We start from the raw sequence: 15,883 nt of genomic DNA on the forward strand, positions 1-15,883 counted from the left end.
ACAAAATTAAAAGGGGTAAAGTGAACCAACGAGGGCTCAACTGATTTTTTTCCCTTCTCAATATAAAAAATTATCATAGCAATTGTTGTGAAAGTTTGAATCCAGGTAGCTTGACATTAAGATAATTCAGAATGAATGTCAGAATAGTACCAGGATCTTCAGGTTTGGTCGATTAAACACATTTTTTAAACACCTGAACCCAACTCAAGATCTACTACTCCATAATAGAATATTTTATCATACATCATAACATATTATGATTTCACCATATTACCCATGGTGAGATCAATGTTTCCTGGATCACTTCTTTCATCTTCAGATCTGTCTTCATCGGGCAAGTGGGACGAAGGTATTAAAACTCCTAAGAGCTGCAAACTACAATTTTCTACTTCGTTGTTTTCTTCTTCGGGTTGGTCTTTTCTTTGCAACTTTTTCCAAGAGAGTCTGGCTGCAGCCCGCCTCTCTCAGTACCCTGCGCCGCTCGTCTCAGTACCCATCCCGCAGACAGGAAGTGACGCAATATCGCAGCTCTCAGACCGGAAATGACAACATGAAACAGCGCTCGACCTCCGAGCTTCCGGTTTTATCGTAATAGTTAGCGTCCATTCGAACGTAAATACTAGTTTACTTTTCTTTTCGCACGTCTTTTATTTTCGGTTTCAGCATCACTCATTATTATTTAAATAATAATTTATTTCCATGCTCCTTAAATTGATTTGGTGAAATCGGGAGATTAACTCTTTAAGCGCGGTCAGTTTGTTAAAGCCTGCTGATTTTACCAAAATGAAAAACACGGTTACAGTACATCAAAATTAAAATACACACTACTGCAATAAAGGTTTAATTGGTGACTGAAAGATCGCATGTAACCTATCACAGTGTGTACTTTAGTTTGTCAATTGTAAAATATACTCCAATTGAGAATTATTAGAAATTGCTGTCATCCTTACATTTTTATGAACGGACACATTAATATAGCTTCATTACAATTTAATGTATCAAAAACGTAATATTCTCTCAATGTTGCAACCAAACCAATTTTGTCTTTCATTTTGCTACTTAAATTCATTCATGTGGGTGAAGATCCTAATTAACTAATTCAGAAACTATATTAAACTTTCTGCTCCAGGAAAGGCACCTTTATTTCAAACAGAAATGACAAAATAGTTGTCATGTGTTAGTTGTTTTTTTCTTTTATCCCAGACAATAGTTGTAGGTTGTTTTAATTACCTGACATTTTTCGGCAAGCACTCCCGCCTTTATCACAGGTAATTAAAACTACCTACAACTAACATCTGGGATAAAAGAAAAAAAACAACAAATTTATAAGTGTAGAAAAATGAACTCAATACAACCAGTTCTAATGTGGTAAACTTTATTTTTTTAGTTTTATTATTTTTTTTATTATTATTGAGAGAATACCAGATATTTTCTTTGATCAACAATCTCCTCAAAAAAGGTAAATCCATCTCCCAGATGGTTGAAACAGAACTTGAATGGCTCCAAGATATTGTAGTTCGTGCTCATCCTCTTCCATCTGCAGGATGCTTGGGAACTCCTACTGCATTGACCCCCCCCCCCCCCCCCCAGCCCTGTCCGAGGCTTTTGTGCTGTCTGGCACAATCCTTTTACCAAAACTGTTCATTGGAAAAGAGAAAGAAAAGAGCTATTTGAATATTACATAAGTAAAATAAAAATGATGCTTAGTTAATTTTATACTTGATTTTTCTTTTCAGGCATTGCAATAAACTAGGTATATAAATAATCTTACCATTTTTTCCCGCCGTATCTTTTTGGAGTGGGCCACCACTAACTTGAAGGAGTTGTGGTTGCACCTCTTCCTAAAAATAAATCAGTGAATAAAGGGGGACATGTTCAAAAGTGCGTCAGAGTAATGGACACTAAAAAGTCTTTAAAAGCTGACCTCAGCAATTATATTCAAATTTCACTTCTGTAGCTGATAGACTGGTGGCACTTCACCCTGCAGTAATGCTTTTGCCTTGTCTGTCCAATGGGCAAACTCTTTCCTGTGGCTCACCTAAGTTGAAAAAATACAAAAATAAGTATTCCACATTTTCCACCAAAGAATTAAGGTGCTGTGCACCTACTTTCCTATGAATGCCATATCAACAGTTTCAAAGACTTACCATGCACCCAAGTTTGAAATTGTCCGCTAGCAATATACACCACCACTTCCTCAGAGTTGGCATATCAGTCTAACAAAAATTAAAAACAAGTGTAAATAAAGAATAACGACAAGGATATTTTGTAGCCCAATTTGAATGATTCGGTGAACTTCATTTTACAATGGTTAAACTCAAAGAGAGCATCCAGAACAGTGCAAAGAGCATACTACAAATGGATAAATGAATACAAATATAACAGAGGACAAAATTGGACAGTTAAACTCACCTACCATCAACATGAAGATGCCACAGTCCTTCCCCTATGGCTGTCCCGAAAAACCCTAACGTAAGAATTTAACCGAGTCACTTCCTTCAAGTTTTGAATCAATGAATATACACACTTTTACAAATACCTCTATTTCACTTCCAATCCTCTCTTTCCATGTCCCCCTGTTGATTGCTGTCAACGTTTTCTGCAATTGAAAATATAGGTTTATATTAAATACAGTAGTTAAACAATTACAAACGTGTTTCCATGCATAAGAACACCAACCAGTCAGGTTTAAATGATTCATGCAAACAAAACAAGGGCGTAGGTTTGCATAGGGACGGTAGGGACATAACACGACCAACTTTTCAGGATGCTAAAGTTGTCCCCACCAACTTTTGAGCAACCTTATTTGCATTATATTCGTCCCTACCAATGTTGAGACCGGGCCAACGCCCTTGAAACAAAACATTCGCAATTTTAGAGTGGCATTTTAGAATTTTGCTTCAAATGATTGGATGAATCATCTGGAGTGCAATTCTGCTTTAATTGAAGGGGCAACATAAAAGGATCGACTGGAACATACCTTCAAAACCAAACAAGGCTATTCTGGATCATCATGGAAACGCCATGCCAATATGAATGGTTACTGAATTTCATTAGAGATAACAATAGTTCTCTGATCTCAAGATTGGATCTGTTTTTCTTCCCACAAATAATTGGAATTTGGATCATTTAATTTGTTATGATTTGACTGTTCTTTGAAAATGAACCAATGCTCCAAGTTGTAGTTGTTACTAATCAGCCTTACAGGCAAATGCATGTGTGGGTCACATCCTGTAGGCTTTCACCATGTTGCAACAACATAGGGGTCAGCCACAAATATGGTCCTTCCCTGAAAAATACATAATCTATACACACGGACATATGTTATATAAATACAAATGTACGCAGACACCTACATGAGCCCATACAAGCATTCTGTAGGCTACATAGTTAAAATAATACCCTACACAGGCCAAAAAATACTTTTTTATACCTTTGAATGAGCTACTTGTTAGACAAGTTATAAATATGCATTTCATATCTGCAAAAAAACAAACACAAAAAGTTACATTTTACTTATTTGTACAATTGACATTATGTTTTTTAGAGAAACTAAATCCTCAAAATTCACAGTTGATTCCATTTCATTGTTCAGGCCAACGTTCCAAAAGTCAGCACGTGTCAATCAAACTTTCTTTTTTTAGACAATCAACACCATTTCTGGCCTCTTTATATTCAAGATTTGCATAAGCTAATGAGAATGTTGATTGGTTAAATAAACAAAGAGTAAATAATCAATTATGTCCAATTGTTAACTAATATAAGGAATAATAAGCCTATCCAGATTTCCACTGAGCACAACATTTGTCTCAGACATAAAAACATACCAGCCGTTCCTGGGCAGGATGAGTTTGAACCGTCCATGAAGCTCGGCATGGTCTTATATTGTCACCATTGGTCCTGTCTGCACAGTGGGTTTTATTTATTTATTTATGGGTTTGTTCGATGTCTATAAAAAAAAAGTGTTCAGCACAGTCCAAAATCTAAAGTACATTACTATTTATGCTACTTACTTCCATTTGGATCTGTGTGACATCCCTGTATCTGCATGGGAAGACTACCATTTGGGGGTCGTGATTTAGTTTCTTCCCAATGGGGTGGTGATCTTGCAGCTAGTAAAAAAAAAAAATAATAATAATGAAAAAATATATAGCTAAGCAGAGTAACAATATCAAGAAAAAATTACAACCTTGTCCTATTTGGATCATGTGACAACATTCAAACTACAAAGGACCAGACAAAACAAATGAAGGCAAAACAACAATACCATACAACAACAAAAACAGCGAGCTGCGAATTGCAGGCATGTACATAATGAAAAATAAGAGTGCAATATAATGAAAACTACACAAAGAAGACTGTTCATTGTGAAAAAAAAATGTAAAAAGCATTAGCAGCATTAGCCAATTCGCTGCTGAATTCATCAGTACGTATTAAACAATATAAGTAGAACAAAGTCACATGCAGTTAGTAAAGGAAGACATTATTTAAATTACATTAAGAATACTAGATATAAGTACGGTCTTTTCAACTCAGAATAAACACTTCATATTTTCACCGCAAGTGTTGTTTAACTATTTAACATTTTTAAACATGCATACGCTTTTAAAAACTTTTTTTCAGTGCGGCCACTTACCGTGTTTTTTTCGCGAGAGGTGAAATAACGTAACTTGTTTTCGTCGCAAGGGTTGACGACATTTCCGGTCTGAGGGGACTGAGAGCTGCGGTGTTGCGTCATTTCCTGTCTGCGGGATGGGTACTGAGAAGAGCGGCGCAGGGTACTGAGAGAGGCGGGCTGCAGCCAGACTCCTCTCACTTTTTCTGACTTGGGACCATGTGACACATCTGAGTCAGCTGACCAGCTTATCCAGGTGGACCATGTGAAATGGATGGATTAGTTATCTGATATTGAAATGTCTGAAGTGATTATTTCATCTGCAGGTGCATCATCTGCATGGGTGGGCCATCCAGATCTTCTGCAGTGGCAGGCAGCACATCAGGGTTTGGCCTGTATGACGCCATGGATGGTGCAAATGAAAATTCAGTAGATCTAAACCCAGATGTGATGAAGGAGTGAAGTAAGACATCTCCCCTTTACCCCACATCATTTGCCTCACTTTACCCCATTGTATGAAAGAATGCAATAATTACTTTTTTTTTTTTAATGCAAAACTACCTTGAAGCTTTTTTAAATGAACAAAAATAGTCACTTGTTTCTGTTAAAGATGTCAAGTGCTTTTATGGCATTCATATTGGCAAAAGCAACTTTTGAATTGCTGTCCACTGTTGTGACCGCTGTCCCTGAAAGAGTTAATGTTACATTCAGGACATACCGTAATTTTCGGACTATAAGGCACACCTGACTATAAGCCGCCACCCACCAAATTTGACACGAAAACGACATTTGTTCATAGATAAGTGGCACTGGCCCATAAACCGAAAGTGTCCTCTCTATAGTATGGGATATTTACACAAATGGTATTACCCGGTAGGGCTGGGCGATATGGCCTTAAACATGTATCACGATAAATTGAGCAGATTTATCTCGATAACGATAAATGACGATAAATTCGCCCAAGCGGACTGTTATATAATTTGAAAATCTGAATCAATGCATGAAATACAGATTAACTATTTCTTGTTGATTTATTTACCAGCATTCAATTTGATATACTGTATTTAACAATTGTACATGCAGTCTAAACATTAAATTTATAAAAATTAGGGCTGTCAAAATTATCGCGTTAACTGGCGTTAATTAATTTTTTAAATTAATCACGTTAAAATATTTGACGCAATTAACGCACTTGCCCAGCTCAGACATATTTAAATGTCACTAGAGTGAAAGGCCCACCTGTTAATTGTGTTTTGCGGAGTTTTGCTGCCCTCTGCTGGCGTTTGGGTGCGACTGATTTTATAGTGTAAGTAATTATTGCCATCAACAATGGCGGGCTACTAGTTTATTTTTTGATTGAAAATTTAACAAATTTTATTAAAACGAAAACATTAAGAGGGGTTTTAATATAAAATTTCTATAACTGATTTAGAACTGATTTATTGTTATAATAAACAAATACAGTCCTTATGTACCGCATGTTGAAAATATATATCCATCTTGCGTCTTATCTTTCCATTCCAACAATAATTTAGAGAAAAATATGGCATATTATATAGATGGTTTGAATTGCGATTAATTACGATTAATTAATTTTTAAGCTGTAATTAACTCGATTAAAAATTTTAATCGTTTGACAGCCCTAATAAAAATGTATTGTAAGCAATAAGAATTCAAGTATGAACATTTATAACAGCGTGTATGACTTGAACAATGTACATTGTCAAAATCAATATGCCTGTGCAAACATGTAATTGTAACACAAATGACTTGCAGCTTGAACAGTACACTTCAAAAAGACAACTTATTGTTAATGGCTGCTGTGATATAATTATTAAATACAAGTGTTTACTTTATGGTTTAAGGGTTTTTTTCCCCCCCAGTGCATTTTTTCATAAATGCACGCACAATAAAAATAGCTGGGGCCATTTCTCGGTCATTATAAGTTTCGCCGTTGGATTGTACTTTATGCAGAATTCTTTACCATCACAAAAGCTATCAGAGGAATCACACACACAGACAGATACAAAATAACGCCACATAGTAATTGCTAGATGCAGTCCATGCCCAATCCACTCATTAAGTTCAGCCGTTTCGACAAGGTTAGAGCCTCTATCCGACTCCATAACGTTCATTTGTAGCGTTAGCCGCTAGCTAGCGTTAGCCTGGCTACCAGTAGAAAGCACTGAAAGCACCATCTCCGGAAATCGTGAGAACAAAGGAGGACAGCGGGTGAAAGCCCGTCTGGATGCCACCAAGAGTCTACTAAATGTCGGTTGAAAGTTTGGTGAACCTCCCTTAAGCCACACTCCATCACGTTTTGCTTGTAGCGTTAGCTGCTAGCGTTAGCTTACCGGGCTTTTGTTTGATTGGCTTCCTGATGATCACGTGACTCCCTACGTAAGCACATTCACTGCTTTCTTAAAGGGGAATGAACATAGACGAACAACACAGAATCAAAGCGGGATGAAAAGACTATTTTCTTGTTTTATTAATTTACCGAATTTACCGACATGGTCAAAATTACGTCGGTCATCGTTAAGAATTTCGGTGACGGTAAATTTTCGGTTTACCGCCCTGCTCTATTACCCGGTAACAATTTATTTGACAGCGGCAACATAAGACTGTCATAAAACCAAATCAAGCACCAAGCTCTGAACCAATAACTGCACAGCTTCATTATTTCAAGAAGCTTCATTTGGCCATCACTGCTCACTTGGGGGAGATAATCAACCTCTGCTGCCACCTGCTGCCAACACTGTTGTCGTCCAACATGCCTCCTAGCATGCATTGCAGCGCTACAAATGTAAATAACAATCAAATGGCATACCGCAAGCAACACGTCCCTTTTGCTCATTAATAATCATGACGTCAGCAATTGTTGCGAGGCGGGTCAACCTCCCGTTTGTCCGGAATACTAAATGCATGGAAATACTGTCAGGACGAGATGTTTACTGAGCTAAACCTACCAATTCTATCCGAAAATAATGTCCCTGGTGCCAAATTCACTGGTAAAGATGTGAATGAACAGACAAATGTTCAGGTAAAGAGATGGCTTGAGTGTTGAGGGCTGAAAAAGAGCCGATCTGATCCAAAGGTAGCTTTTTTATCGACACCTTTTTCATGTGTGCGTTGCCTTACGCCACTGACAATGACATTCTCCTGTTTCAACAATCTATCCTTTATTACCATATGCCCGGTCTTTCTTTTATATTATAGCCTGTGGTTGTCTTATGTCTTGCATCATTCATGGCGGTAATTTTCATTGTTATTATTGAGTAGCGATTGCATGCCACTCCGTGACAGCAAACGAACACTTTTAAGTTTTTCATTAATAACATCCTAATTCTATAATTTATTTACACTTCCTCCTTACTAAAGTTGTTTTTTTACAACAGAAAAGGTAGCAACAGTGGCAGTCAGATACCATTTTAATTTTTTTCAGGTCATTCATTGTCCGGCAAAGGCAGCACGGCAATACGCCACGCTAAAAAATAGTAAAAATAACAAAATGGCTTACGTCTTCTTCCTCTGTAGAACCATTGCTCCCAGCAAAATGTTTACTGCATATTAAGGTAAATGGCTTCACTTTGCTGGCGTTAAACTGGTCTTTTGACGTTCGTACAAGTTCATCCATCCAGTTTTTGGTTACGGGAAACGTATGAAGAACACATCCTTCATATGTCGTAATGTCTAGAGTCGTTTCTACAAGTTCCATAGCAGCACTGTTTACTCAGCATATTCTTTTCTGTATGATTACCGGAGAAAACAAGCAGAAATAACATGGATTGTATGCGAGGGCGTCTCTATAATGACCCACTTGCACGTTACGATGGCGACGTCACGTTCTAAAAGTAACATTCGTGCGGTACGCTATTCATGTTCTGTGTTAAATATTTATGCAGTTACTTTTCCAGTTGTTTCATTAATTGCTAGTTGTGGTATTTGGTAACACTTTCACTGTGTCATCCAGCAAATGATCTCACTTTTGAATGGATGTAAAAGAGCCGAGCTGGACATAAATGTAGTTAGCAACATTATTTGCCAGATGACACTTAATGACATCTGTCATAAGCATTCCGTAATGCCCATGTCAGTGTCATATAATAATTATGACTGTCTTATGACAGTCTTATGACGCAACTGTCAAATAAAGCGTTACCCATTATCCCAAATAAATCAATAAATAAGCCGCTCTGGACTATAAGCCGCTGGCATAGGCGAAGTTTGACTTTTGGGGCAGGGGGGGCAAAGCATGTTGATGACCCCGAAACGCAGTGTCAGCAATAAAATTAACCTACAAGAATATTTATAATAAAAAGTTGAAAATGAGCGTTTTTTTGTTTCCCATCATTCTTGAGGGGATCGTCATCTATTGAATATGGTATCATGTCGTGCCAATGTAGTTAACCAGGTCAAAAACTGCACTGATTTGCTTGATTTCAGTGTTTTGGTGATGTGTTATCTGCGAGGTTTTAAAACATGGCCCATCCATGAAAAAAAAAAAAAAAAATTAAAATTAAAAAACTTTTTTTCTGTCGAATAATGTAACATACGTACCAAAAGTAAAAAAAGGCAATGTTTTACTCGTAGGATGACCTATAACTGTTATTACTGTAATTCAAGTCCTGTATGGAGTTTTTTCAGTTTAATAAAGGTTGATGTCCAAAATATATAGTTGTGGTTCTTTTCTGGCTTCAATTAATTGTTTAAGTCGACATAACCCATAACTAATGTTTGTGTTTGTGTGTGCGCTCCCGCGGCCAGGGGACACAATTTTTGACTGGGGTAACTACATTGGCAAGACACCGGCGGTGGCTCTGTTAACAATTACCATCTTTAGTGGGGCAAATTATAACTCCACTCACCATTTTGACGGTGGTTTCATGGTCCACATTTTCAATCCTTGGTTCTTGCTCAGTAGTTGTCGCTTTTGAAAACTTAAGTTTGAAAAAAATTACGTATATCTTATCTTATCTATCTATCTATCTATCTATCTATCTATCTATCTATCTATCTATCTATCTATCTACGCCGTGGGGAGAACAAGTATTTGATACACAGTCAATGGGAAAACCCATTGGCAGTGTATCAAATACTTGTTCTCCCCACGGTATATATATATATATATATATATATATATATATATATATATATATATATATATATATATATATATATATATATATATATATATATATCTTATCTATATATATGTTGCCTCTTCGGTCCTCGGGTGGTTTTGGCTAAGCAAAGCAAATGACTGTCTAAGGTGCTAGTCACATGATCTGTTCGAAAAATAATCTTGACCCATTTGAAAATATCTTTTTTTTAAAATTTCATTCATTTTGTTGTTTGTTTTATTGCTTTACAACTTTTATAGACAATATTTAAACGGAAAATTCTTAGTTTTAAAATGGCCCTGCCCCCCTTAAACTCCGTTTATGGCTTCAAAATGATCCAAAATGAGGGGGAAAGGTAGCGGTTTATAGTCAGAAAATTACGGTAATCGAAATGTTCAATGAAATTATTTTTTCAGTCTTTTAGTCCATTTTTTAAACTTTCAGATGATGCCTAAATTTACTTTAAACAAATAGGTCCAAAGTGACCGGTGAGCATCATAGATCGCTCACTCGTCACTGCTCATCGCTTCTCCTGCGGATAGAACAGCTGATCAAGTAACATTCGGTGAAGTGCGACGTGCTGCCTTGGCGGAGGTATTCCCTGGAGGAGGTGGGACAACGAGGTGGAGGATGAGGAGGACCTGCATGTTTGCAGGTCTGTGCAGCGTGCGCGTCATGTGCATGAGCTTCACATTTTTCTTCCCCTTGGAGTGCGTGTAAGGGAGGGGCGGAGCTGCACTTCCCCACTTCCAAGCTCCGGGACTTCGCCAGTTTTGCTGGCCGGAGCGCAGACTCTGCGCTCGGGGGAACATTCCGCAACCTACCGGAGGACTTTTTCCCCCTCTCTGCTTCTTATTTCTAATTCCCGCGGGACGAGCGTGCACGTTGGCCCCGCGGTGGAAGGAACTCCGAAGGAACTCTCTCACTACCACTACTGCTACCGGGACTGCGTTTGGATTACAAACCGGCTTGGCCGCGACCATGGCGGCTCGCTGGATGGTGCTCGGCGCCCTGGTTGCAGCCTTGGCCGCCCCCCGGGTGACACATGGTGGGTATTTTTGTCCGCAGTTGGCGCTTGTAAAGTGGGTCAGGGTTGGTCAGGAGCCCCCCCAAAGAGACTTTTCCGGCATTTTGGTTCACCTGGGGGGTGGTCATTGGCTAACTTTACACCTGCTCGCTTGTAGCATGTATGCAAAGGGAGCAGTGTGCATTTTTACTGAATTGTCAAAAAGTGGAAGTTGAAGTTGCGCGTTGGGTTTTGGGGTTCCAAACGCAAATGTTTTTGGGCACTATTGGTTGCAAAATTGAGTACAGTACAGAAGCGCAACCTCTTGCTAAAACCCAAACATGGCATTACAAATAATAATATGATGGAGGGAAATTTGTATAAAAAAATGGCTGGGAAAAACGCGAAAATGAAACTGAAAAGCTTTAATTTTTCAACACACTTTTAAATGTATTTTTAAAACATTAGAGTAAATAGAATAGCTACTTAAAACATTACATTAAGTAAAAAAGTGTTGAAATTACAAAGATTTGTGGAATGTACTAATATTAACACATGATTTACATTTGAAGTGCGTCTCCATGTTTTAAGTCACATTTCATCATGCCAATGTAAAAGCAAACTAAGAAAAAAACTTGACCCTGGCATTATAAATATGAAATAAAGTAAAATTACTCACTTGTTAGAGAGAAATATTGAATTTAATGGAATCTGTTCAGGGTGAGAAATGGGGCAGTTGATAAAGAAAATTTGAAAAAAACAGCAAATCTTACAATTGACAGTAATGATCAATTGCAATTTAGATCCCGATACGTTTATCCATCATCTAACCCATGTGCGCATGTTTCCTTTCATCCTACAACGTGAGTAACAGTTTAAACATTAGTTTGCCAACGTCCTAGTTGATTTATGTCAAAGTTACAACATGCAGACATTTGTAACCTGGTTGAATCCAGATTTGATCCAGGTTTTCTCTTTGGCACCACTAATAATTTACAAGGCAATGTCATTCAAACATTTTCCAGCACATATATATATATATCTCAGATCTCACCAGATGTCGTATATGACAAAATTAGATTCATCCAGAATTTATCCATATTAAAGTTTGGCGCCAGTTCAAATTTGACATGGGCAATCAAATTTGTATCTCTTCTCAGATCTCAACAGATTTTATATTCAAAATTATAAACTGTAACGTGAAACCAAAATTTAATCTGGACTTTGCAACCAAAGGTTTACATACTGAATATCACAGTCAGATTTCAACAGATTGTGTAAACACTAAACAGTGTAACAAATCTGGAACATCAAATCAGTTTTTGCTCCAGATTTAACATGCAGTGCGAATGTAAATGTATTATCTCATTGTCATCCAATTTTAATACAATTTGTTGCCTGATAGCACGATCAGCGACTAATGTAAAACCAAATTCAATCCAGTTTTGATCTAGATTTCACATTTCATGCAAATGTCAGCCCAGAAACGTGTATTGTTGGTCAGCTGAACAGAAATTGTCAATAGATGTGCATTTGAGCATGGATGGTTGTTTGTCTCTTTGTGCCCTTCCATTGACTTGCATCCAGTTAAGGGTGTACCTCGCCTGCTATCCATCGTTAGCTGGGATAGGCTCCAGCACCCCAGCAATCCTTTACGGACAATCAATGGATGAATGTTCACTCTCGCATATCATCATAGCTTCTCGTCAAGTTTGTAATGCCAGATCAGTTTAACTTACCAGTACCAGGGGTCGACCATATAAATGGCTCGGTGGCCCGGACGTACATTTAAAACCGTCAGGCCCAGCAGAATGCTCCAACCACTGGCCAGTAAAAATAATGCGTCAAAATAAAAACTCTTATTTCAACAGTCTATGCAGTAGGCCTTGGCAATATGACAAAAACTATTATCTCAATAAAAAAAACTAACTTTTTTTTAAAACAAATATATATTCATATATTTGTACTAAAACGATGGATGGATGGTTAGATGTTGGATGTTAAATAAAATAAATAATTCGGATAAAACAGAGAAGGCGCTGTGCATGCCTGCGCACGTGAACGCCGTGGCCACGCTCTCTTTTCAATCTTCCCCTCCTGTGCCCTAGCGCCCTCAGCGAGCATCCTGGTATTTCCTTTTTGGTATGGAGCAGTTATAGGAGTGAAAAACAAACTAAACAGGGGAATTGAAAAGCAAACAACTGCGGTAGAGTGGGTTATGGAAAGGATTCAAATTGATTGTTGAAGACGCTATACGGAACCTGTGTTGACTTCGCTGAATGTAAACGAATGTGGCGCTTTGGTCTTATACGAGAAATATATTTAACAAACTTTTCCAGCGTTATTTCATTGTGTAAATGCATTTATAATGATCATAAAAATATGTAGACTATTTAAACATTGAGAAAACTTGCGTTTTTTTCTACCAACTCAAGGAGATTAAAATAAATGTCAAATCCACTATCCGCCTGTTAGAACAGACACGCAAATATAAAAGCCTTAAATGTTTATTGAATATCCATCTTACAGTTGTGTTTAACTGGGAGAATTTGTTACAAAAGACAGGCTTTAATTTGTTATCATTATGCATATATGCACTGGCATCACACAAAACGCAACCATGCATCGCATCCCCGCATTTCCTCCTTCTCTTGAGTCCTCACAAATAAAACCAAAAAAATTGTTGTTTTTTTCCGGGCTCGTGCCTACAAATAAAACATAAAATTTCGGGCTTTTTTGGGCTCGGGCAAGAAAATTAAGTTAATTGATCGAGCTAGGGCCGCGTCGGGCTTTAATACCCACGGGCCGGCTGGGTCGGGCGAGATTTTTTAGGCCTCATCTAACTTCTAGCGTCATGTAATGTTAGCATACCGTACACCTATTCAGCCTGTTCTCTATTGTATTTTAAATTGCCTTTCAAGATGACATGTCTGTTCTTGGTGCTGGATTCTGTCAAATAAATTTCCCCCCCAAAATGCGACTTATACAGTATATGTTTTTTTCCTTTTCTTTGCGCATTTTTTGGCTGGTGCAACTTATACTCAGGTGCGACGTATAGTCTGAAAAATACGGTACATGTTTTTACCATGCCCAAAGCGCTTTACATTAGCACACATTTACTACTGCCATGCAAGGCCCTGCCAACTCTCTGGGGGCAAGTAAGGGTTCAGTGCCTTACCCAAGAGCACTTTGACAGTGGCCAGGAATCGAACAGCTGACCCTTCGGTCCCAGGACAACTTCCAACTCTCGAGAAAAATGTTTTTTTTTGTATGTGTGTTTGCTTCCTTAGAACATTAAAATATGTGTAAGTGGTCAGTGGTGTTAATTTGGGTTTATTTATGTAGACTGGGGTGATTATTGAATGATTATGAAATTGGAATACAAGGCTCCAGACTAAATTTTTTTACTAGGAGCACAGTGGCCCCTAACTTCAAATTTTAGGGGCAGGAGCAGACGATTTATGGGCGCACACTGTAAATCGACATGCAAAATTTTCCTTTACCTTTCACTGTTTAACCGATAAATACTCTATTTATACTTTATAAGGGTGTAACGGTAGATGTAATAGTATTGAACCATTTCGGTTCGTGGTGTTCGATTCGGACGCTTACCGAACGAGTTTCTGACGTAATATAACCCTTACTTTTCAAGGCTGTGAGTCGATCGGGTTACAGTTTCTTTGTGTAGATTATATTTACCCCGTCTTCTCTGCTATAATGAGGACCAACATGGTAGGACAGTAAACGTCAACGGCGCGACAACGTGGCCGCCGTGAGAACGCAGTGAAACGTGGGCATTAGAGTCAATCAGCCAATGCACACCAGCCGCAGTGCGGCCGCGCTTTAGATGCCAAAAGCGGCTCAATGCGACGCACGCGAAAAGAATGTCAGAGTTTATCATTTGACGCGAGATGCGGCCCTCCTGCGTCAATACCACTACCGGTAGCTAGGATCGGGCCGGAAGTCACTCGTGTAAAAATACGGTGGATCCGGTGTTCGGCCATTCTTTACTATGTGGCGAAACGTGCATCCACACTCATGCTCCCATGGGTTAGAAGCGGCGAGTACTCACTATTTTTGTTTTTACTTAGTTATTTAGAACCTTTTCACTGCCTCAATGACACTTTTTGCATGTATTACCCCCTCTTACTTTTAACCATTGTGCTTTATGTGTTAGCTTTGAAGCAGTTGACCACATTAGTCACATAGCGTTTTTAAACTGTCCTTATTTGATATTACTACATTTAAGTGTTTTCTGCAGGCATTTTTTAAAAATACGTTATTCCTGTATGCATATAAACAAAACAAGTTTAGAGAGGTGTCAAATTCGACTAATGAAGACATTTTGCTGATGTAGCAGATTTTGGCAGAACACCGGTCGATTTTCAAACTAACATGCAATCGTAACCTACTTTTTGAGTCCATCAGATCTCTTGAGTGGTAGATTGGGGCACAGTTGACTTGTCTTTGTTGATTTACTGCTGTCTTCTCTGCTATAATAATAACCAACACGGCCCCGTGTTCAATACAAAACCCTCCTACCACAACAAACCAAGTAGGAACTAATATTCACATAGGAACTAAAGTTATACAACATAAAATATACAATATAGATGAATACTACATCACGTTTGTAAAATATAAATGATAGCCCATTTAAATAAAATAAACTGAAATGAGCTAAAACACCTGTAATTAAATAATAAGAATAATACACACATCCTGCTTACACAATTAAATTTCTGTGTGGCGCTTTAACTTTGGAAAATCCACCAATAAAGCTTTTAAAAACCGTTCATAAGAAAAAAAAAATGTTTCATTGAGGCAGTTCATTTGTAAAATACATGTTAAAATCTTTGTCATTGGGATTGCTTTTCTCTTTAGCACAAGACTTCTTTTTTCTTCTTTCTTTTAGAAAGCTGACCAATACGCGGGGTCTGAAAGGCAAATTGTTTTTGGACTATCTTTAAATACCCGCTACTTTTTGAGCAGAATTCTAGCTTTGTATAGGCTAAAGTTCCTATTGTTGAAAGCACAAAAGTGTGTAATAAAAAACTAGCATATTTATATTTTGCATTTTGTTTTCTTACTGTACCGAAAATGAACCGAACTGTGACCTCAAAACCGAGGTACGTACCG

At 37.9% G+C, this 15,883-nt stretch overlaps 1 protein-coding gene across 2 annotated transcripts in view; it reads left to right on the forward strand.

The window, feature by feature from the left end:
• Nucleotides 1–10,346: 10,346 nt before the first annotated feature.
• Nucleotides 10,347–15,883, forward strand: part of fras1 (Fraser extracellular matrix complex subunit 1) — a 451,829-nt gene continuing 446,292 nt past the window's right edge. Inside the window, exon 1 of one of the 2 annotated variants that reach the window (XM_057831795.1) lies at nt 10,347–10,786. In XM_057831795.1, the coding sequence (XP_057687778.1) occupies nt 10,720–10,786 (67 nt within the window). In that variant the 5' untranslated portion in view covers nt 10,347–10,719. The remainder of the gene's footprint in view (nt 10,787–15,883) is intronic. The other variant, XM_057831797.1, reaches the window with a different exon arrangement.

The sequence above is a fragment of the Corythoichthys intestinalis genome, chromosome 3 (genome assembly GCF_030265065.1).
Source record: "Corythoichthys intestinalis isolate RoL2023-P3 chromosome 3, ASM3026506v1, whole genome shotgun sequence".
NCBI classification, from domain to species: domain Eukaryota; kingdom Metazoa; phylum Chordata; class Actinopteri; order Syngnathiformes; family Syngnathidae; genus Corythoichthys; species Corythoichthys intestinalis.